The sequence below is a fragment of the Durio zibethinus genome, chromosome 2 (assembly GCF_047325235.1).
Source record: "Durio zibethinus cultivar Kanyao isolate XHJ-2024 chromosome 2, ASM4732523v1, whole genome shotgun sequence".
Taxonomy (NCBI): Eukaryota; Viridiplantae; Streptophyta; class Magnoliopsida; order Malvales; family Malvaceae; genus Durio; species Durio zibethinus.
In genome coordinates this window covers 8,831,328-8,852,983 of record NC_143163.1, presented here as the reverse complement: position 1 = coordinate 8,852,983, position 21,656 = coordinate 8,831,328, and the positions used below count along the sequence as shown (strand labels likewise).

The window sequence follows — 21,656 nt, the reverse complement described above, 5'->3', positions numbered from 1 at the left end:
CAATCTCAGTGCTTTTGAATGGAGGAATACTTGAAAGCTTTAAACCTTCAAAGGGCAGGGCATAAGGCTGGGGAACCTCTATCCTTGTACTTATTCATCATGTGTATGGAATTTCTTAGCTTGAAGATTTTGGAAGCATGTGAAGAAAAAAGATGGTTAACTTGTAAACCATATAAAAATGGGCCTCATTTTTCCGATATTATCTTTGTGGATGATATAAATCTTTTTGGAAAGGCAGATAAGGGTAATGCTAGGAAAATTTAGTGGAATTGGATTTGGAGATTAAAAGTTTTACCTAAACTCCAATTTTTTTGTCTAGCAATGTATGAATGAGATTTTGCCTACGAAAGGTTTTCTCATGCAACGTGGAATAAACGTTCAAAATAATTGCATGTTATGTGATCAAGGGCAAGAGGACATTCAGCACCTTTTACGTGACTGCCAATGGACCAAGAATGTATGGAAGGAACCAAAGGGAGGTTGCAAGTTTGTCTCTGGGTGGCAATTTTGGAGATTGGGTCCAATTCAACGTTATTGATAATAGAAGATCAAAACACCATTCTATTCTCTGGGGCTTGTTATTTGTCCATATCATGTGAGAAGTTTGGCTAGAAAGAAATCATAGGACTTTCAAAGAGAGCAGCAGAAAGGTGGATGTTGTCAAGCATGCAATTGAGAAAGCAGGAGAATTCTATGCCTTGAACCAGATAGAGGGGAGACACGTCCAAGTATCTTTCGTTCCTGTTAAATGGAAACCGTCTAGACGTTTTAACCTTAACACCAATAGGTCATTTATAGGAAATCCAGGAAGAGAAAGGGCTAGCACCATCATTAGAGACCATACAGGAAAATGGGTGGCTGGCTCTGCCAGATTTATAAGATATGGAACAAATATGTTGGCTGAATTATGAGCTTTTAGGGATGGGTTAATGCTGGCTAAACAATTTAATATTTCTAACTTGGATGTGAAAATTGATGCTATTGCTGTCATTTCTTTAGTTAAAAACTAATCCACTCCTAATTTGTATTTGCAACCTTTAATCGATAATTACAAGAAATTGCTGCAAGAGCAAAGTTATGCATACCTTCAGAGAGGAGATCAATTGTGCTAATGCTTTGACTCGTTCGACTCGTTTGATAATGACCGCTTTGTAATGTATGAATGTTATGAAAACCTTTTTGTTTTTATTTCAAGACCCTCTTAATTTTATTTTGAACCTGCTTGTCGCTGATGCAGTAGAAAAAACTTTGTACCTTACTATTTTATGATCTTTATCTAATTTTAGTTTCCTAAAAATATATATATATATATTCAATTTACATAATGTTAAAATAAAAATAAATATTCGTAAATAAAAATCAGGAAGCACTCTAGTAGGGAATTAAAAATAAAGGAAAAGACCAATATAAGAAATATAAATTAAAAAATTTATTACAATTTTACATGCTATGTATAGCAAACTAGAATCATATACAAAATGGATGTGACGTGAACCTAGGAAAATTATTGAATAGGATCTCCAACATCATACATCATCCATAATATAACACCTAAGTCACACCAACACTACAAGTCGGCCTTCTTCATCCGTACAAAATGGATGAAAAAGAGGGATTCTTTTCTCCGATGATTAAAAAAAATAATTATTAAATCCGCAAAATTTTGTTTCGGAAACCAAAAGGTGATTTCCTTCTGCTTCCACCTTCACCATACTGTTCGTTCCATTTTCTAAGCTCATTCATGCTTGTGGCATCATAAGCAACAGAAGGACCTACCTGTTCCACAAGAAACATGCATCAAGTTTATAATTCAGACAGGCTTAACAACAACAATGTACTCACAACATCATCATGTTTTAAACAGAATCCCTCAAGGCACAGCTTTAACGCAGGCACAATTAGCAAAACAAAATAAATAACTAAACACATAAAAGACCTGAACACACCCCATAAGATGGCTCAAAACTCAAAATGGATAAGAAAATGCTTTATTCAGGAAACACCTTGGAATGAAACTAAGCTGAAAGCCTGAATTAGTGATATTATTAATCTCCCCCCATCTGTAATGTAGAACTGTTGTTTATTATGTTCAACTGAGGAAATTGTTTATGGTTTTATGTCATACAAATATCTTTTTCCTTTTAATATTAAACAAGCCAACAGAATCAAAATAGATGCATTAATACGCAACCTTGGCTTTTGACTGAATAAAGTCATCCAAATTAAGAGGCCTTAATAGTGCAGCTGCATCATTTTTGCCACCCTGGAAAATCAAGTGCAAAATGTCAACACAAGAGTCAAACAGTACACTTTTATTTTCTACATACCAAATACCAGACTACTAGGATCTCTCCCTGAACACATTGCAGAAAAATAGTGTAATAGTTTCTTGCAAAATGATCTAAAACATAAATAAAGAAAATGCAGGAGGTGCATAAGAATCATGAGAGGAATGATCCAAATCAAAATAAAAACAGAAGTGAAACTTCAGACAATTAGCCTAGAAGCACAATCAAATCAATACGTCATTTAAGTGCACAATAGGTACCTTCTTTTCTTCTTCTAGAAGTTCTTGCACAGGCCTGTATGCTGCAGCTATACAGAGGTTCTGCACTTCAAATTATGGAGAAATATGAGTCTGCTATTCAACAGTTCAACAAACCTAAAATCAGTAATTTACCTTCAAATCACTGCCAGAATAACCCTCAGTTGCATTTGCAAGTTCATCAAATGAGAAATTTGGTCCTATATTCTCTTGTGCAAGAAATATTTTCAGTATCTTCATGCGGTTTCCAGCATCTGGTAGGTCAACATATATCCTAAATGGCAACCAAAATAATTCATAAGCAATACTGGTTACTACCATTACTGTTAGTAAATAAGTAAGAGGAACCCGCTTGAAGAATCTCATGAATGTAAGATTTACCTTCTTGGTAAGCGGCGAATAACAGCATCATCAAGATCAAATGGCCTATTTGTGGCACCGAGGATAAGGATTCTTTGGCTATCTTTTGACCTTAATCCATCCCAGGCTGCCATGAACTCATTTCTCATTCTCCTAGTAGCCTCATGCTCAAAACCACCGCCACGAGCACCCAGCAAACTATCAACCTATGATGCAAAATTCAATTCCCAAAATTTAATCCCAAGCATTAAGAAAATGGCTCAAAATCTTAGCAAAAGGAAATATAATTGAAAACAACCTCTTGGGAGCCCTAACTGGTATTCTTGTGTATATATCCAGAAAAAGGCATGTTGTTCACGTGAACTTGCGAATGTATTACATGTTGCAAGAAATTAATTGACAACACAGTTTTCAACTAAAATTTTAAATGGAGCTCATGAAGTGGGCCTCTTTCACTCAATTCCTTCATATTGCATGAGGTTTATTCTCCTTAGAAACTTTTTACACTTCTTCACAAGAATTTTATAGACCTCATTTATTTAAAGCAGAAGAATATGGTGGATTTTTTCTTCATTTCTTTGTTTCTGTTGTTTACCTTATAGGATAGAGGACCTCAAAGGATTTGTGCTATTTCTGAAAAGAGAGAATACTGGTTTTCTCTTTAGAAAAGAGAAAGTATACATCATAAGAAGGATAATCTTCACTTAAGATTCAGTTCATTCAAACTTTGAGTCTTTCCCCAGACAGTTGCAATGATAAATTAATAATGTCCACAATAGCTTACTAGAGAACAATTTTTTTCCAATAGGAACCCACCTCGTCAACAAATATAATGACTGGTGCCAGCTTGCTGGCAAAGGAGAAGAGAGCCTTTGTGAGCTTTTCAGCATCTCCAAACCACTGTGAAGAAGAAAAAAGTAATATCAGGATTTTAAGTATTTTCAGGGAGAAACAGAAACAAAAAACTCAACAACAAATAAATCAGAGAAAATTTTCTTCTTTTTCTATCTTTATAGTCTTTGTTTCTTCTTCCCTTTTTTCTTTTGGCCACTATGTATAAATTAACACATATATGGTTTGTCCAACTGACATGCCAACATGGGTAGTATCATTACTCTAAACACCAGCACATCCTCAGTTTTTGCTAAACTTTCAATCTAATATTAAACTTCTCTGAAATATTTCAACATTAAAAAATGAAAAAAGAAAATGAAGATATGGAATAAGAAATATAGTACAAACAAATCAGACATTCAGACAAGACAAATTGCTAATGCCTTTCATTCTACAAACAAAAATGCATCGCCTAGAATGGCAAACAAGAAACTGGACAAGATGATAAGTAAGTTGGATAAATATATTAGTTATGTCATTAGTTAGTTACTTCAGGCTGAGGTGGGATTTGCCTCAATATAAGAATTGTTATTGACTTGGAAAAGGAAATTTGATAAAAACAGGTGAGCATCAAGCAAAAAAATACAGTGTCATTCTGCCAGTCTACAAAAACAGGGTCTACAAAATGAAACAGGAACTAAAATCTCATTAACTTGATAAACTTTTTTTTCTTGCATACCTTTGATGTAAGAGTTGAACCAGTTATGCTAATAAAGTTTGCTCCTGCTTCTGTTGCCAGTGCCTTAGCAAGAAGGGTTTTCCCAGTTCCAGGAGGTCCAAAAAGTAATATTCCTTTGCAAGGCTGAAAAGAGCTTCACACAGTTACATACAGAAAACTTATCCAATTGCCATTAGCATCCACAGAAATATAAGGTTAAATACCCGCAATAAATTTCCATGAGAAAAAAGTTCAGGCCTTCTCATTGGAAGAATGACAAGTTCATTCAATGCTTTCTTCACATCTTCAAGAGCACCTATATCATCAAATTTGACACCAATTTCACCAGGTGCTACCACTGCTGAAACAAAGTTGCTTTCATACTCATCCTTTGCAAGGTTCTGCAAAATTTACATAAAGTAAACTCGGTATTACTGTCACATTCAAGTTTCAATATCTCTTTATGAATAATGGGAACGAAATTCATGCCTTCAAGTTTTGTGCAGGCTTTCGGTATAATGTTTCTTGCTCCTTCAATCTCAAAACTGCAATTTCAAGGCTTCACATGAAAGGAAGAAAAGTAAAAATCAAGTGGTGGAATCCTAGATATTTGTCATGCATATATTGGCATACATACATACACATGGTCACTAACATGCTTGCACATACTTATCACTTTAGGGAGACATACCTTTCACGAGGTAGACGTAATCTTTCGCCTTTTATTAAAGGGAGTGTGCAAGATGATAAGTAATGGTTTTTAGCCCAACCAACAACTTTTGCGGCTTCTGCCAACAAAATTAAGAGGGGAGATTATTACCAAACTATTTTATGATACAAAAGGAATTAAACAATCTCATTCCCTACAGACACCAAAAGTGGAATGCCCAGTGATCCAGCACAGTCAACCGAACCAGCATCTATGATGGTGAAATTTTCAGCTTCTGAACTTAATACGGCCATAGCAAATATAGTTAATGGCACTTCTAATTGCAATCATAAGGGCAAAGTTGGGAATGCCAACAATGACATCATGTGATTCACATCTCAAGAGTTAAAATGAAATTGACTTTGTTTTGGTGGTCAAATTGACTCCTTCCTACAACACCAAGATTATATTGTTCTTGATCAAGTAACTTTGACATACAAGAAAATGGATAGTAAACATTATTTATCAGGAAAAATGGACAGTAAACATTATTTATCATTTTTCTGTCAGTGGCATAAATTAAATTTACAACTATTTAATTAAAGTAAAAATTGCTGAAAGTACATTCATGTGAATACTTACTCTGCTTTGTCAGTATCACACCATCGGTATTTGCATGTAATAGATCCAAACATGACAGCTGATTTTCTTCTAGAACCTGCAAGACAATTGTTTCAGCGGTAAAATTCGCAAAACAAACAAAATGTTACAATGATATTAACAGTAGCTCTCAGTTTCATTTGCACTCCACAACTGAAATAAAGTTCAATCCTTTTAAAGATAAATTTGGCCAGAAAAGCTGCCTAATAATCAAATTAAAATGGACTGCATACCTTATGTAATTCAGTTAGATTGCTTCTTGTTATCACGATTCTCCGATCCTCATCAAGTTGTTTATTAAATATTCTGAGGAGATCTTCCTCCTAGAAAGAGTAGCAAAAGATTAAAAGAGAGAGAGAGAGAGAGAGAGAGAGAGAGAGAGAGAGAGAGAGAGACAGACAGACAGACAGAGACAGAGACAGACAGAAAGACAGACAGACAGACAGAAGCATTTGGATAGCTAAGAGTAGTCTTAAGTTTCTTCTCTTTTTCACTTGGAATTACCTTAGGAGGATGCATACACAAAACATTAGTGAAGAGGTTATATATTTCATCATCAGCAGATCTCTTGGTCGCTTTAAGTCCCTCAGTAAGGTGCTTCAAAGAGAAAGGCTGCAAAATAGAAGTAACTCATGTTAAAAGATTGCTCAGATAGAGAGAGAGAGAGACAGAGGGCACTTGAATTCAAAGGTAATAAAGAAGCTCAACAACAAAAACACCTTAATAACCATAAACAAGAAAAAGCAAATAAAAGAACCTTATTTTTCATATTTAAATAACACAAACAACAATTACTTGATTCTTTAATAATACACTTATCCCAAGCAACAGAAACAGCTTGCATGGGGAAAAAGCATCACTCAAGCCATAACCGTGCCTACAGAGAACACAACTGGGATGAATACGTAGAGATTCTCAGCTACCTTCCAACCATACTCCAGCAGCCTCCCCCTTCTAGGCATTGAGCACTTAAATCACCAAGACACAGTTTTATTCTAAGACTCAAAAGTTTAGAAAGCTATGTGAGTGCTTGAATCACCAAGACATTAGTTTTATTGCAAGGAATTGAAATTCACAAAATTGAGTTAATAGATTGAGATTGATTAGATAGAGGGACAATGATCTTAACCAAGAACTAACAAAATGGCAACACATTAGAAGTCCAAAAGTATATCCCTCAAGGCATATTAATAATATATTACAGAAGCTTCTATTAGCAGTATAAAACAGCTTACACTGCAATTAAAAAGACCTAATCAGGACATTAACAATAGTTGGAAAAAATCTCAAAAACCCAACCTAGATAATTGAATAGAAAGATGACTTCCATGACAAATACATTTATAATTAAATTAGCAAGCATTACCAGTTTTGCAAGGCGACCAAAATTTGGGAGTATCATTGTCTGTTAAAGATGGCAGTAGCAATTATAGACAGAAAAAGGGAAAATGTTAATGCTAATAATTAAGAAGTAAAAGTTTTAAATAAACACAAGCGACAAATTATGCGTTGGTGTGTGTTTTTATGTGAGTGCAAGGATTCTTAGTTAGAATTGTTAAAATACACCGAACAATTAAAGCTTCATATATCAGCTTTGAACACTTACAAATTTCCCTTTCTCTTTTGACCCTGTTTCAACTCTGTTCTGCCCGCAAATCAAAACAACAGGACCTGATAATTTGTCAAGCATTTCATGAACCTTGCTGACAAACTCTTTACGATTTGACTTTGGAACTGCCCTAGACAACCATTGCAAAGAATCTTGAAAATATACAACAAGAGGTTGCATGGAATGCAAAACCTGAAAAGAAGGCAAAAGCAAACATTAATGACTAAGGAAGTTCAGGTTAAAACTCAATTAATATGTCAAGAAACAGCTTGTAGACTAAGCAAAGGTATAATTCTTTAAGGTGCTTTTGGGGACTTAAATTTGGACTTTGATTTTAAAACTGAAGATTTCAAATCTTGATTTAAAATTCATGAATTTTTACTTTGTTTGGATGAATTTAGGATTAAAAATTCAAGATTTTAAACCTTGAGAATAGAGACAATATTAAATGTGACAAATCCCTACTTTCAAAAGTAATGTGAAATCCTAATTTGAACTCTTTAAAACTCGTAGTGGATTTGCCTCGTATCAAAATTCATTTTTCCAAAATCACTCATAACGAATGAATTTGAATTTTAAAATCCAAATCCAATACAAGTTCCTAACAGGCCATAAAGGAACAAAAGAATGTCAGAAGAAGACAGTAAGTGTCATGATTAATGCCAAAGGCCCCTCTGGTGCCAATCAGGCATTGGAGTTTACCACATGCAGCCAAAAGGCATAGATTTTGTTGGCTACCACACATAAGTTTTACTGACTGGAGGTATTAATACAACCTCTAAAACCATGAATAATGGAATTTAGAGCAAAAAGAAATAAAGAACTTGAAGCACTGATGCTATGGTAAGGTTTTCTCTTCTTTTCATTGGAATCACTCCTGTTATTAAATTCTATCTGAATATGCTTGTGGAAGCTGGCAGAAGAACATATCTGAAAATTTTACCTCACATAAAGCTTCTATGGCAATATAGCAGTCCTCTGCCTGAGTCTCAGGATCATGCTCGACATCCTTAACTGTAAACAAGCTGTTAGTTTGTTTAAATTTAGAGGAACAACACCTTGCTCACACTAACAGCAGTAAATTAGATTCAAATAAACAGTTATAACTGAGTGAACAAGAAAGTTTAGATCAATACAAACCAAATAAATTCTCACATAATATGATATCTAACAAATTTAACAGAATATGTAAACATCTCGAAGGCATAAAAAATTACATACATAAAAAATACAGCATGGTATACAGAGGATCTCAAGCCTAGGCAAGAAGAAAAATACAACTAGCCAAAAGAGAAGTTGGAAAAAAGTTGTGGCATCTCAACAATTTTTTAACAAAACATTTCCTTAAAAACCAAGTTTGATGAAAGAAAACATGAGATATGATCCAATAACATATTCCATCAAGTAGTGTGCTTTTTTCAAGAATATCTTGCCTACTTAAAAAAATGGAATGGTTATCAACAACAAGAGAAAATATCAGCTCAAGCAACACAATGTTGTAAATATTCATGTTAATTTCTCTATAATCCAATATTCCTTCTATTACAAGCATTATATTTGCTTGATACAGTTAACAGCTTCTGGTTGAGAACTTCCAAAGATTCTTATTTAAACAATCTATTAATAAACTGAGTTTTAGTAACAGGAAACACTAAGGCAAGACCAGCATTATGAAGACTTTAAACCTCATGAATAGAGAGGACAAAAAGTGCACTTAGATTGAAACCCAAAAATATAATCCCTAATGATGTAAGATGAATACCATCTACCCAACAAACTGGTGGGCTTGCAGAATCCTCTGCGGATTTCTCATCCCTCTCTTTTTCTTTTGCTTTGTTATCGCTACTAATATCCAAAATGATAGCAACTCTGTCTCCATTCACCTCATATACCTCCCCACGTTGACCGCTAGATAAGGGTCTGCAGACATCACAGATTAGTTAAAAATGCTACAAGAATATCAAAATTAGGACATTTAAAACTAGAAGTATATGGCTATAACTTCAAGCACTATTCCCTCAAGAGAGAAGTTCAGGCTTCATTAGAACCTCAATGATCAATAGTTGTTTCGTTACAAAAAAATGAAAAGAAAGTACGCCAGACTAGAAGAAAGAATCATAAACACAGAAAATGCATCGCAGTTAGTATAATGATCCAAATGCATGAAAGATAAAAGCAATTCCACAGAACTTGTAGGTTTTAGATCACTTGCTACATGGTCCTCTGGACCTGACCAAAAAGTTAATCATATACACAACCAATACAGGATACTATCCAAATAGTTTTAGATAATTGAAACAAGGACTCACACATAATGCTAATCACATTAAGATATTAAAATCAGATATTCAACCATATTTTGTGTAGTCAAATTAAAACCTACAACATCAAAATGACACCTTCTTACAGGAATATCACGTTCTAAATATAGGGTATCTCCACTTAACCATTCCACAGTTGCATGATTGAGAAACTCCCAAACCTATTGATAATTTTATTTCCAATAAAAAGCCCAAAACTTGGAACAGGAAAATAACACAGCCACTTTCAATCCACAATAGTCAGAAATGCAGAATCTGTATGATCACATTCTACTGTTGCCCTCCGTAATTGTCCACCTGTCTATTCTAGAATCTCCGAAGAATTCAAGATGTATGTAACCAGATTAAATGTCCCTGAAAAGGCTAAAAACTTCTAAAGTCAGCAGGCATAGTTTGAGCCGCAAGTAATAATAATAACTGTAGGAAAACACTTATTTACAGCTGGTTGTACTCTTGTAATCTGTATATTTATATTTGTATCTCTAGAATTAAGTATTTATATCCCTAGAATTAAAGAGAAAAAATTAGGATATACAATCCCTCAATTATAGGATCAGTTTTAGGAAAATTTAGTTTCCTAGTTTACCCATTAGTTAGTTGTATATAAACCTAAGGTACTTGTATAATTCTTTATGAGCAATTTTTTAATATACATTCAGTTTTACTCTTAGTTTTCCACAGTTTTATTTCTTAGTTTTTCAAAATGGTATCAAAGCTTTAGGCTCTTCTTAGGAAGAAAATTTTTTCAACCTTCATTACTGAATTCTATTTTAGGCCTTCATAGCCAAATCTTGTTAAATCTTTCAGTCTTATTTTTTCCTTCTTTGGCCTTCATTGCCTACAATCATTTTTGGTTAAACCTTTACTATCAAGACTCGTTTCAGTTTTGAGAAAGGTAACCTTGCCAGAGATAGCAAAATCTACCACTACCACCCAATTTGAGGAAGTGACAACTGGTAAAACCACCGAAGTACTACAAAGTCTCGGAAACAAAGAGAGTTAGATAAAGAAGAGATTGAGAAACTAAGAAGCTTATTGAAAACTCTCGAAAAGCCTACTGAGGTATGTTCTTTGGGTAAGGTTTCCAATTCAGGTAAAGCTTCTGGTTCTCATGGATTAAATATCTCGGTTAAGCCTATTATGAGTTCTTAGGTCATCGACTCAAGAGCCACAGACCATATAACACATTCCTCATAGAAGTTTAGTATATATACTCTGTGTCCTAGTGATAAGAAAATTGTTGTTGCAGATAGTTCAATTACTACAATGGCAGGATTAGGAGAAATTCAAATTAATCCCTCGTTTGTTCTTAAAAATGTTCTTCATGTTCCTAGATTGTCTACTAATCTTATATCTATAAAAAAACTTACCAAAGAAATGAACTGCAAAGTGACTTTTTATCCCTCTTATTGTGAATTTTAGGACCAGAGTTCGGGGTAGAGGATTGGACTTGCTAAGGAGAAGGATGGACTAACTATCTTGAGACATCAAACAACACAAGTAATATCAAGAATAGTTTACCTTTGTCATTTCTTTATGAAAAATCTCCCAATAAAGACAAAATCTGGCTTTATCATTTTCGTCTTAGACATCCTTCTTGTGGAACTTTGAAAAACATGTTTCATTCTTTGTTCAAAGGATTAAATGCCAAAAATTTTCATTATGACGTTTGTGAACTTGCAAAGCATAGAAGTGTGTCTTTTCCAGTTAGCAATAAAAGAAGTTCTACTCCTTTTTACTTGATTTATAGTGACATATAAGGTCCCTCTACAATTCCTAATATTTCTAGTGTAAGGTAGTTTGTTTCTTTCATATATGATTGTACTAGGGTCTTTTGGATATTTTTACTTAAATCCAAATTAGATATGAATAGTGTGTTTTTAAGCTTCCAAAACATGATCCAAAATCAATTTGGAGTGAAAATCAAGAGATTTAGGTCTGATAATGCAAGAGACTATTTCAACCAAAGTTTATCTACCTATTTCCAAAAAGAGGGGATTATCCATAAGTCTTGTGTTAATACTCCACAACAGAATGGAATGGCAGAGAGGAAAAACAATCATTTACTAGTCACAAGCTAAGCTTTACTTTTTCAAGCAAACGTACCCAAATTCTATTGGAGGGAAGCTGTTCTCACTGCCACACATATTATAAATAGGTTACCTTTAAGGGTTTTGGGATTTAAAACTTCTATGGAACTACTCTCACAATTTTATGTCAACTTTAATAACACAAACAACCTCACACCTAGGATTTTGTTGTACATCATTTGCTCATGTTCACAGTCACAATGGGGGGAAGTTGGATCCTAGAGCAATTAAGTGCATTTTTGTGGGATATTCATCAACTCAAAAATGGTATAAGTGCTATCATCCTCCCACCAAAAAATTCTATATATCTGCAGATGTCACTTTTGAAGAAAGTAAACCATTTTTTACTCAACCTTATCTTCAAGGAGACACTTCATTCATGGAAGGTAAGGATAAAAAATTCTTTTTGCTTGATTTTGTCCTCCTCTTCAATATTTTCACCCATTAATTCTTCTAAGTTGAAACCTATTTCTTATAAGCCCAAGTCAAACACTAAATTTGAGTCTGAACCCATTCCAAGCATAGAAGATGTAACAAAGGATAATATTGCTCTTGATTCTATAAAGGAATTACAGGTGTACTTAAGAAGGAAAATTCTAGATCCTGAACCACTGCAAGTCTAAGAATCGTAACTTTGAAATGAGATAACTACAGTCTTTGACTCTATTTCTCAAAATGAGCATGAATCTCCTAAAACTATAACTAGTGATTATGATATGCCTATTGCCATTAGGAAAGGAACCAAAGAATGTACTAAGCATCCACTATACCCAATGTCTAATTTTGTGTCATTTGAAAAATTCTCACTATTCCACAAAAATTTTCTTGTGAGCCTAAACACTATTTCTGTTCCAACTACATTATCCGAGGCATTATCCAGTGAGAAATGGAGGCAAGCCATGAAAATAGAAATGGAGGCCTTGGAGAAAAATAAGACATGGGAATTGGTAGAGTTGCCTAAAGGAAAAAATCTAGGTGAGTGTAAATGGCTTTTCACTGTAAAATATAAGGCGGATGGTATTGTTGAAAGGTACACAGTCAGGTTGGTGGCTAAAGATTACACTCAAACTTATGGAGTGGATTATCGGGAAACTTTTGCTCCAGTTGCCAAGATGAATACAGTTAGGATTTTGTTATCAGTGGCTGCAAATTAAAATTGGCATGTTCAACAATTTGATGTAAATAATGCTTTTCTACATGGTGATTTGGAAGAAGAAATATATATGATGGTTCCACCGGGATTTGGAGGCATCTAGAAGCAACCAATGCAAGCTGAAAAAGACTTTATATGGCCTCAAACAATCTCCTAGGGTTTGGTTAAGGAGATTTGCCAAAGTGATGCTAGCAATAGGATGTATGCAGAGTCAAGGAGATCACACATTGTTTATCAAGCACTCTGATTTAGGGAGAGTCACAGTTTTATTAATGTACGTTGAGGATATAATTGTAATTGGAGTTGATGAAAAAGAAAGAGACTCTCTAAAACAATGTTTGGCTAGATAATTTGAGATAAAAAAGCTAGAGAGATTGAAGTACTTCTTAGGAATTGAAGTAGCTTACTCACGGCATGGTATTTTCATCTCACAACAGAAATATGTGATGGATCTTTTAAAGGAAACTGGAAAGCTCGCACATAAACCTGCAAATACCCCTATAGATCCTAATCATAAACTTGGAGAAGCTAATAAAAATGCTGCTGTAGATAGAGAGATATGCTTAAGATTAGTTGGAAGACTCATTTATCTCTCACATACTAGACCTGATATAGCATATGTTGTGAGTGTGATAAGTCAATTTATGCATAGTCCTAAAGAAGTGCACCTACAAGCTATCTACCATGTATTGCACTATTTGAAGGCCAATCCTGAGAAAGGTATCTTATTTAAAAGAAATTCAGGGCCAGTTCTAGAGACATATACAAATGCTAATTATGCAGGTTCAATAACTGATAGAAGATCCACCTCAGGACTTTCCTAGGTGATAATCTTATGACTTGGAAGAGTAAAAAACAGAATGTCGTGGTAAGATCAAGTGCTAAAGTAGAGTTTAGAGTAGTGGCTCAAGGAATTTGTGAACTACTATGGTTAAAGATTATCCTAGAAGACTTGAAGATCAAGTGGGATGGACCAATGAGACTCTACTATTATAACAAGTCTTAAATAAGCATTACGCACAATCCTGTGCAATATGACAAAACAAAACACATTGAAGTAAATCGGCATTTCTTAAAGAGAAACTAGATAGTGGGTTGATTTGTACACCGTATGCATCAACAAAGGGTCATTTTGCAGATGTGTTAACTAAAGGTCTCAGTAGTACAACATTTCAAGAAATTATTTCCAAGTTGAGAATGGAAAACACCTATTCACTAGCTTAAAAGGCAGTGTGAAAAATACTTATTTACAGCTGGTTGTAATTTTGTAGCCTGTATATATATATATATATATATATTTGTATCTTTAGAATTAAGTATTTGTATCCCTAGAATTAAGGACAAAAAATTAGGCTATACAAGCCCTCAATTATAGGATCAATTTTAGGAAAATTTAGTTTCCTAGTTTACCCATTAGTTAGTTGTAGATAAACCTCAGGTACTTGTATAATTCTTTATGAGAAGTTTTTCAATATACATTCAATTTTAGTCTTAGTTTTTCACACAGTTTTATTTCTTAGCTTTTCAACAATAACAAAAACAGTTAACAGGTTCTTAACTCACTTAATCAAGAAAAAGTAAAGAAAAAAAAAATAGAAACCGTATCAAATATGTTATTTGCATATTTAAAAAAATAAAAAAAAAACTCTCACTCATCACTCACACTCTTTAAAAAAGTTAAAAAAATAAGGAAAAAAACTATTTCCTCATAAGTAGACAATAATATCGATTAAACAATTGGCTTTCATACACTTTGAGAAACATCACATGGGTTCCAACAAAAGAATGTTCGCATTGAAAGATTTTCCATGAAAATACGGTTTACATCATGTTTCTGTTTATATTTGGTTCTCTAGAGGGGAAAAAAATTCATATGCAGCCGTACTCACTCCAAAAACTTTTTTGAGTTTCCATTTTGTACACTCATGTTGATTTCAAAGCATGATGCAACTGTCAATGAATTCATTATATCTACAAGGGTTAGACAGCCAGAACTAAGAAGCCAACCTATCCAGTTCCCACATTAATATTACCATTTCATAGATTGATGGGCTCTTAAAGACATCGCAATCTGAAGCAAACAGTTTATACTCGTCCAAATTAAGAAGGAATTCAGAAGAAAAAGGAAAGGTTAAGATAAGACAAGACGTAAGCAGAAGCAGGAAGCAAGTTTATGAAGCTAACAGAGATGATATATTGAAGACTGAAACATGTAAAGTTGCTACTAACCATAACCAGAAAAAGTGAGAGAGAGAAAGTACCACTACCGAATGAAAAATAATTAAACCCAAAGTAAAGACAAAGCAAAGAACCACTGAGATCTTTGTAAGTTTCTAATTTTAAAAAGACTTAGCTTTGCTAGGTTAGCAAACTTTATCTAACCACCAAGAAAATTACTCTTGAGTCATTTGCTCACAAGAAAACATTGTGGAAGATATAAGGAACCAACAGGATCCAAAAATGAAAATGAACCATCACTATGAAATGCATTTTCAAGAAACCCTACGAATAATAAGTTTACGAGCTCTTCTTCTATACATCAAAATGACTTACCAACCCACCTGCCTCGAATACTTGTATAAACATTAGTTGGACCAGCAGATGTTGGTATTTTCCCCAATATGATCCTGTGATGCATATATATGTCAATATCATTGGAGGGGGAAATGGAAGTTCATGGAAAGAATGAATTTAGGGATGTTTCTAGTAGGCAAACAACAGCTACAACCCTCCAAGATAGGGGTGATAATGGTTCGTTTTGGTTATTTAGGTTAATGTATAGTATTATAGATTTTTAAAATCTGATATGAATCCAAACAAAACTCCCTTTGAAGCAGATTCGATCTGAACCGAATTTTATCAGTTTGGTTCATCGGATCTTGAAAATTAATTTTTTTTATTTTTTGATATTATTTCAATATAATTTTTTATATATTTAAATAAATTTAGATATAAAATAATTGTTTTTATTTTATAAAAATTTAAAATACATATAAACTAATAAAAATATATAATTTGGTTTGGTTTAGATATTTTCAGTTTTTTCACTTCCTCATCTAAAAATTGATCCAAACCTAATAAAAACGTTTAATGTCCGAACTTAATCCAAAACAAATAAATAAAACGATCCAAACCAAACTAAACACTATAGTTTCGAATTGGTTTTCTGTTTTTTTGGTTTTCTTCTCACCCCTTCTCCTAGAAGCATAGGTGTTAGCAATCATTATAGACAACTAACTAGTAGCTCAAACCATTTGATTTCAACAAACAGAAACAGGTACCCCCGACACTCGAAAGAAGAGAGTCTCTAAAATTCCAGGGCATTTCATGAGACTAGTCAATAAGCCATCTTATTAGCAGATGGGCAATGACTGCTCACTAATCTTTCCATCATTTGGAAACCATAATAAATGTTCATACCAAAAGGAAAAAATAAAAGAAACAATAAATATAAACAGCAAAATGACAAGAGAACCATCCTCAACATAGTGACCTCCAAAACTGCCTAATTAGAGTTGCGGCATTTCTTCTTTTTTAACATTTTATTAGAAGTTATAAAATTTCATAAAGTAAAATCACAGACAGAAATTACACATTCATCATTTTCAATTCTTTAACAAATTAAACATAGTTGAAATGGTACACTTTAGAGCAAATACAAAGCAGAATCTAAGAAATCTACCATATAGATGAACATGTTAAATACATACAAACCAAAACAATATACAGGTAAATAATCCATTTCTTACCTTTTGTTGGCTTGACTCTGCACATTAGGTCCAATATATTTCACACGGTCCCCTAAAAAGGAATGAAAAATCAGTTAGAAGAATGAAGAGTAAAAGAATGTCTACAGCTAAATGTGTATGAAAAGTAGTTTTTGTACACAAACTCCAGATAGGTGGACACGTTAGAATCCAACACCAAACTAGAAAGAGCAACCAACTTTGAAGCTACCACATTAATTAATCTGCCACAACCAAAAAAAAAAAAAAAAGAAAGAAAGAAAAAGCCTTCCACAAAGAAAAAGCCTTCCACAACCACTATACTGACAAGTCAAAATTTATTTCCATATCAAAACTCCAACACAGCTGCTACTTTCAAAATAATGTTGCTATCCATTACAAGATTCTAATTTTGAGGGGATAATACAACATTTATTTTCTATATTCTTCTTTGCTTCATATTTTCTCTCTCCTCTGATAATTTCCTTGGCAGATAAACTCCTGTGTTCAAGCAAATTCAACCCATGAACCCCACCCACAAGTAGACATGCCTATAGGCTCTAACAACCTAAACTTTTCTTGCCAGTTTAACGTTCACAAATACCTGAGGTATATAGAAGAGCAAGGGAAGATAAGTGACAAATTACCAAGAGCATTACTTAAATACGCCAAAAGTAAAAAAAATAGTTTTTAGTATGAAGAGACTCCTTCCACATATTTAACTAATGAGCAAAGACACTACCCAAAAACATAACACTTCAAAAGTTTGAGTAATTAATCAAACAAAGATAGAATGCATTAGACTAATAGCATTTGACACATCAGTGGCATGAATTTGACTTTTTTTTTCTTTCCTGAGTAAAGAACTTACTAAAAACCAGACCAGGGCATTCTACAAGTATTTTCTATTTCTAGCAACATGTTTCCTCAGTCAAAGGCTATGCAACATCTGCATAAAATATAAATGCAGAAGAAAACAGAAAGGAAGACAGCATGGAGAAAAAGTTAATATGATAGATAATTTTCCATGTTCTCATTTAAATTAAATACAACAACAACAACAACAACAACAACAATAAGGAGGGCAGAAATAGACATTTTAGAATGCATAGAACTTCCACATGAATGTCTATTTAACAACATGCTTGCATATATATCCACCTGAAATTAGTTACCTTTCTTAAGCAGCTGCTTGGATTTATCAGCAGATTCATCAGCCTCAGACTTTGAAGATTCTGAGGAACTCTCAGATTCTCCAGAGACACTCTACCACAGAGGTAATAACATAATCAGTATACAACAAGTTCTAGAGAACCCTTGTTTACAAATGCACAAGAAATTAGGAATTCCAGGATTTATGGTTTTCTCTGTTCCCAAGAGTTTGCAATTTAAAAGAGTGAACATAAGTACATAGCATGCAGGATTAGTCCAGAAGCTGAAATGAAAGATTTTCGTTTAACATGTCAAGAGAGATGAGTTTAATGGATACAGAAAACTAAAATCTAATAGAGAGAAAATTTCATTTACCCTCCTTAAGGTAACATGAACCCACAAAAAAAATGCCCTCATACTTAATAAACTGCATGAACCTGCCCAACTTTTTTAAGCCCATCACTCTGTTAACATTTTTGTTAAGACAATGATGTCCTTTCCTACCAAGTATTTTTCAAAAGAAATTTACCTTAAGGGGCTAATGATAAAATATGTAAGTTTTTTTCTCAGCTCAAAGAGTACCACCTCCATGAAAATATACCTTCTCAAACTCTTCAAGGTTGTAGGGGACAAGTTTCTTGAGGGCTGCTTCAGCAGTTGCCTGCATTTCATCCACATCACTGCAGTCTGATCTTGTCTCAGTGCTGCTTGTCCAGTCTTCCTCATTACTCACATCATTCTCATCCTCAATCTCCGACTCTGAAGTACAATCTACGGCAGATTCCAGATTATCATCATCTGATTCAGACTCAGATGAGCAATCATCACCACAATCCTAGAAGAAAAATGAACAGATAAAAGACTCATTTTTGGAGCAATTAAAAAAGAAAACAAAAGTTCAAATTTCCAAGTCATTCAAATCTTACATATGGAGCAAGAACACTGCTATCAAGCACCAAAAGTGGCACTTGTAATTCTCGTGCTAGCACCCTGACTAATCTCTCTCGATAAAGTTCAGTGCCTACAGATGGCAAGACTTAAAAATTACTAAAATGCAATATACATATATATATTTAGTCAAATCAAAGATAAAAAGCATGGATACAAGAATAGAAGAACATATTGAATAAAATAATTTATATCAGGTGCATACCTGGGACACTCCGAAGCAGTATTCTCCCACTTGAAGATGCCAATCGAGCACCATAAGAAGCAGTGAGCTTCTTTTGTTTCAAATGGGAAGCAACACATTCAACCAAAATATTTTTGGAATTCTCACTACAGAGAAAGCAAAAAAAAAAAAAAAATCGTAGTAAATTAATAACTGCATAGCAATACAATCTAAAGATGAAAAAGGGAAGTCAAGAAAAACTGCAAATAGTACTTACTGAATGTAATAAGGAAATGTTTCCCAAGAAACATGTATTTTCTCCCAAGGCACAACCCTGCGCAAAAACTCATTTCTAAACTTCTCATGTCTGGTCAAAAATGGTGATTCCTTCTTCTTACTCTCTATAGAAAGTTTCTCATTATTGAGCCATTCCCTTTGATCCTGTTCCCCAAGCTGAGCATGCGCATCACAAGGCTTCACATCCTTCACAACCTTTTCCCATTGAGTCTTTCCTCTATCAAAGTTAGTCCCATCATTCACAGATCTATAGTTATCCTCACTAGTATTCCTTCCATCACCTTTAGAACTATACAAACATAACTGATGATTACTTAAACATGGAGCAGACCTTCCATAAAAACCTGTATACATAAATGCAGGAGCAAAACCTCGAGCAAAAGATGAATCTGAAAGACTTCTTCTAATCAAACTACCATCCGAACAACCAGTCCGCACACCATAAGGGCGGTTCAAAGATTGATAACAAGCATGATCTTGGAAATGTGGCCTAATTAAAAGTTTCCATTGTTCAAACACCAAACCCCATCTCTGGCTTCTACCCTTTATTCTCCATGCATACATTGTAACCACCAACTATAATTAAAACCTGTATCGCAAAGTACGCTTCCATCAGTTCATATGGCCTACTCGTACTTTATTAACTACAAAAGACAAATAAGCAAAGAGTGGTCATCTCAGAAGAAACACCATCAAAGCAACATTTTCTATCTCCATTTCAAATAACTAGATTTTAATAATTTCGTAACCAATGGTTGCTTTTTGTCCCAATGCTAACTCTACTTTATTTCCTTGAGAAATTCAGAAAGAAACTAGAAAAACATTTTCCAAAAACACGCCCCCAATAATTAACCAAAATCAAGGACATCTTAAATTGTGGGAAAATGGGTGTTTTCCAGGAAAGAAACCGTCGGAGAAATCGTGTCCTAGGGAAAATCCAGTTTCCCAATCCAGTCCTTGTAAAGCAAACAAGTTAGAGAAAGATATCAATTCCTGTTTCACTTTGGGTACTTTCCCCGCAACCAAACGCAGGAAGATGACCGACACAGCTCAAATACTAATGGTCAAATACCATCAAACTGAAAACTAAAATTAAATTAAAAGAAAATTACATTAAGGCATGCAAAGAAAAAAGCAACAAACCTCTTTCTTAACGTTAGTATCAAAGTTAAACGGCTATTTGATGTTCAATGAACATGGCAGGTAGCAACAAACAGGGAGAAGCGAAACGAGGATGGCAGGGAAAGTGCTAGAAGCGCGCTTGGTTAGTAAGAGAGAGAGAGAGAGAGAGAGAGAGAGAGAGAGTGGGAGATAAGATCTGGTGATGTGAGTACAAGAAAACAATGGAACAACTGCAGTTCCTACGACAATGTCGTTGTGTTTTGCGTGTACTTGGGGAACCCACAAGTGAAGCTTTGGTAAGTGAGATTTCTAGGTTGGGTTTTAATAATTGTGGGGCTAGCGTTTCTGGGCCATCCACTTAAACCGATTTATCTCGGCCCATGGTCTTCGCTTTTTTGTTGACTTATATGAGTTCTGGCCCGCATCCCTCCACGAGACTAAGACCCGTTAATTGATTTCTTTTTCGCTATTTTTTCATAGTGGCGTTTATATCAATTCTATTTTCATTCCATTTTTCTTACTCTTTACACTTTTTTAAAATCATTTTTAAATGAAATTATATAATTACTTTGTCTCTTTTCTCTTAACACCCTTTTTATTTTAAAACTTTTAGATTTATAAATTTGAAAGCTCTTAAAATTTTCTAGATTATATATCCAAAAAACCTTAAAATTTTTTAAATTTACATATCCGAAAGCTTAAAATTTTCTATAAAATATTATTATCAATTGATTTTTTTCTCAAACCTAAATGTAACTATTTTTTAAAATTTTCAAATATGCATTTTTGATAAAAATAACATACTTGAAATGCATATTTGAAAGTTTTAAATTTGAGATAAAAAAATAAAATTAAGTAATTTCTGTTGGGATTTGCCTTGAATCTCAGAATCCCACATCGAAAGTTAAGTAAGTTTGAATTTGTCTTGTATCCCACATCGGGAGTTTAGTAAAGGTATAAAGGGTTTCACCCTTATAAATAAGATGTTTTGATTTTAGTTTAGTAACCCCAAAGAGTTAGACACCAAGAGAATAGCTAAGTGAGTAAGCTATTAAAGGGTGTAATTGGGTTTTGGGTTAAGTTGAGTAAGGAGTTTTAGGAGACTTTTCTCATTCTAAAAGTCTCACAATTGTAAAGATTTATTTGATAGTGGATTAGATTTGGAGTAGGCCATTTTGAGTTGGGCTGAACCAAATATATTTGTGTTTTCTTATTCTTGATTTGAGCTTGTTATTTTGTGTGTGGTTGCTGCGCGTGGGTATTGTTGTTTTTCCCAACAAGTGGTATCAGAGCGAGGTTCCAGGTTCGAG

At 33.9% G+C, this 21,656-nt stretch overlaps 1 protein-coding gene across 6 annotated transcripts; it reads right to left on the bottom strand.

The window, feature by feature from the left end:
* Window positions 1–1,389: 1,389 nt before the first annotated feature.
* Window positions 1,390–20,608, bottom strand: LOC111309229 (uncharacterized). 6 transcript variants are annotated; one of them, XM_022908210.2, is made up of 25 exons: window positions 20,368–20,587; window positions 19,205–19,813; window positions 18,970–19,094; window positions 18,743–18,837; window positions 18,418–18,651; window positions 17,840–17,930; window positions 16,689–16,740; window positions 15,501–15,566; window positions 9,138–9,295; window positions 8,319–8,389; window positions 7,373–7,567; window positions 7,133–7,171; window positions 6,271–6,378; window positions 6,000–6,089; window positions 5,749–5,824; window positions 5,149–5,245; window positions 4,947–5,016; window positions 4,682–4,858; window positions 4,479–4,601; window positions 3,722–3,805; window positions 2,927–3,111; window positions 2,681–2,819; window positions 2,549–2,608; window positions 2,192–2,263; window positions 1,390–1,776 (listed from the first exon to the last, which is right to left on the bottom strand). In XM_022908210.2, the coding sequence occupies exons 2-25, from the start codon at window positions 19,786–19,788 to the stop codon at window positions 1,648–1,650; spliced, it is 3,120 nt and encodes a 1,039-aa protein (XP_022763945.2). In that variant the 5' UTR covers window positions 19,789–19,813; window positions 20,368–20,587; the 3' UTR covers window positions 1,390–1,647. The 6 variants fall into 6 exon arrangements, with proteins under 6 accessions (XP_022763945.2, XP_089605753.1, XP_022763948.2 ...); XM_089749627.1 differs by having other exon boundaries at window positions 19,205–19,868; window positions 20,368–20,574; XM_022908215.2 differs by having other exon boundaries at window positions 1,600–1,772; window positions 20,368–20,558.
* Window positions 20,609–21,656: the final 1,048 nt, after the last annotated feature.

Excerpts from the sequence above, each read along its gene's own strand:
- LOC111309229 (XM_022908210.2), bottom strand. The coding sequence starts at position 19,788 with ATGTATGCATGGAGAATAAAGGGTAGAAGCCAGAGATGGGGTTTGGTG. Across the intron at positions 15,567-16,688 it reads CAGAGTCAAGCCAACAAAAG|GATCATATTGGGGAAAATAC; the intron begins GTAAGAAATGGA and ends TATGCATCACAG. Across the intron at positions 6,090-6,270 it reads TGTGTATGCATCCTCCTAAG|GAGGAAGATCTCCTCAGAAT; the intron begins GTAATTCCAAGT and ends TACTCTTTCTAG.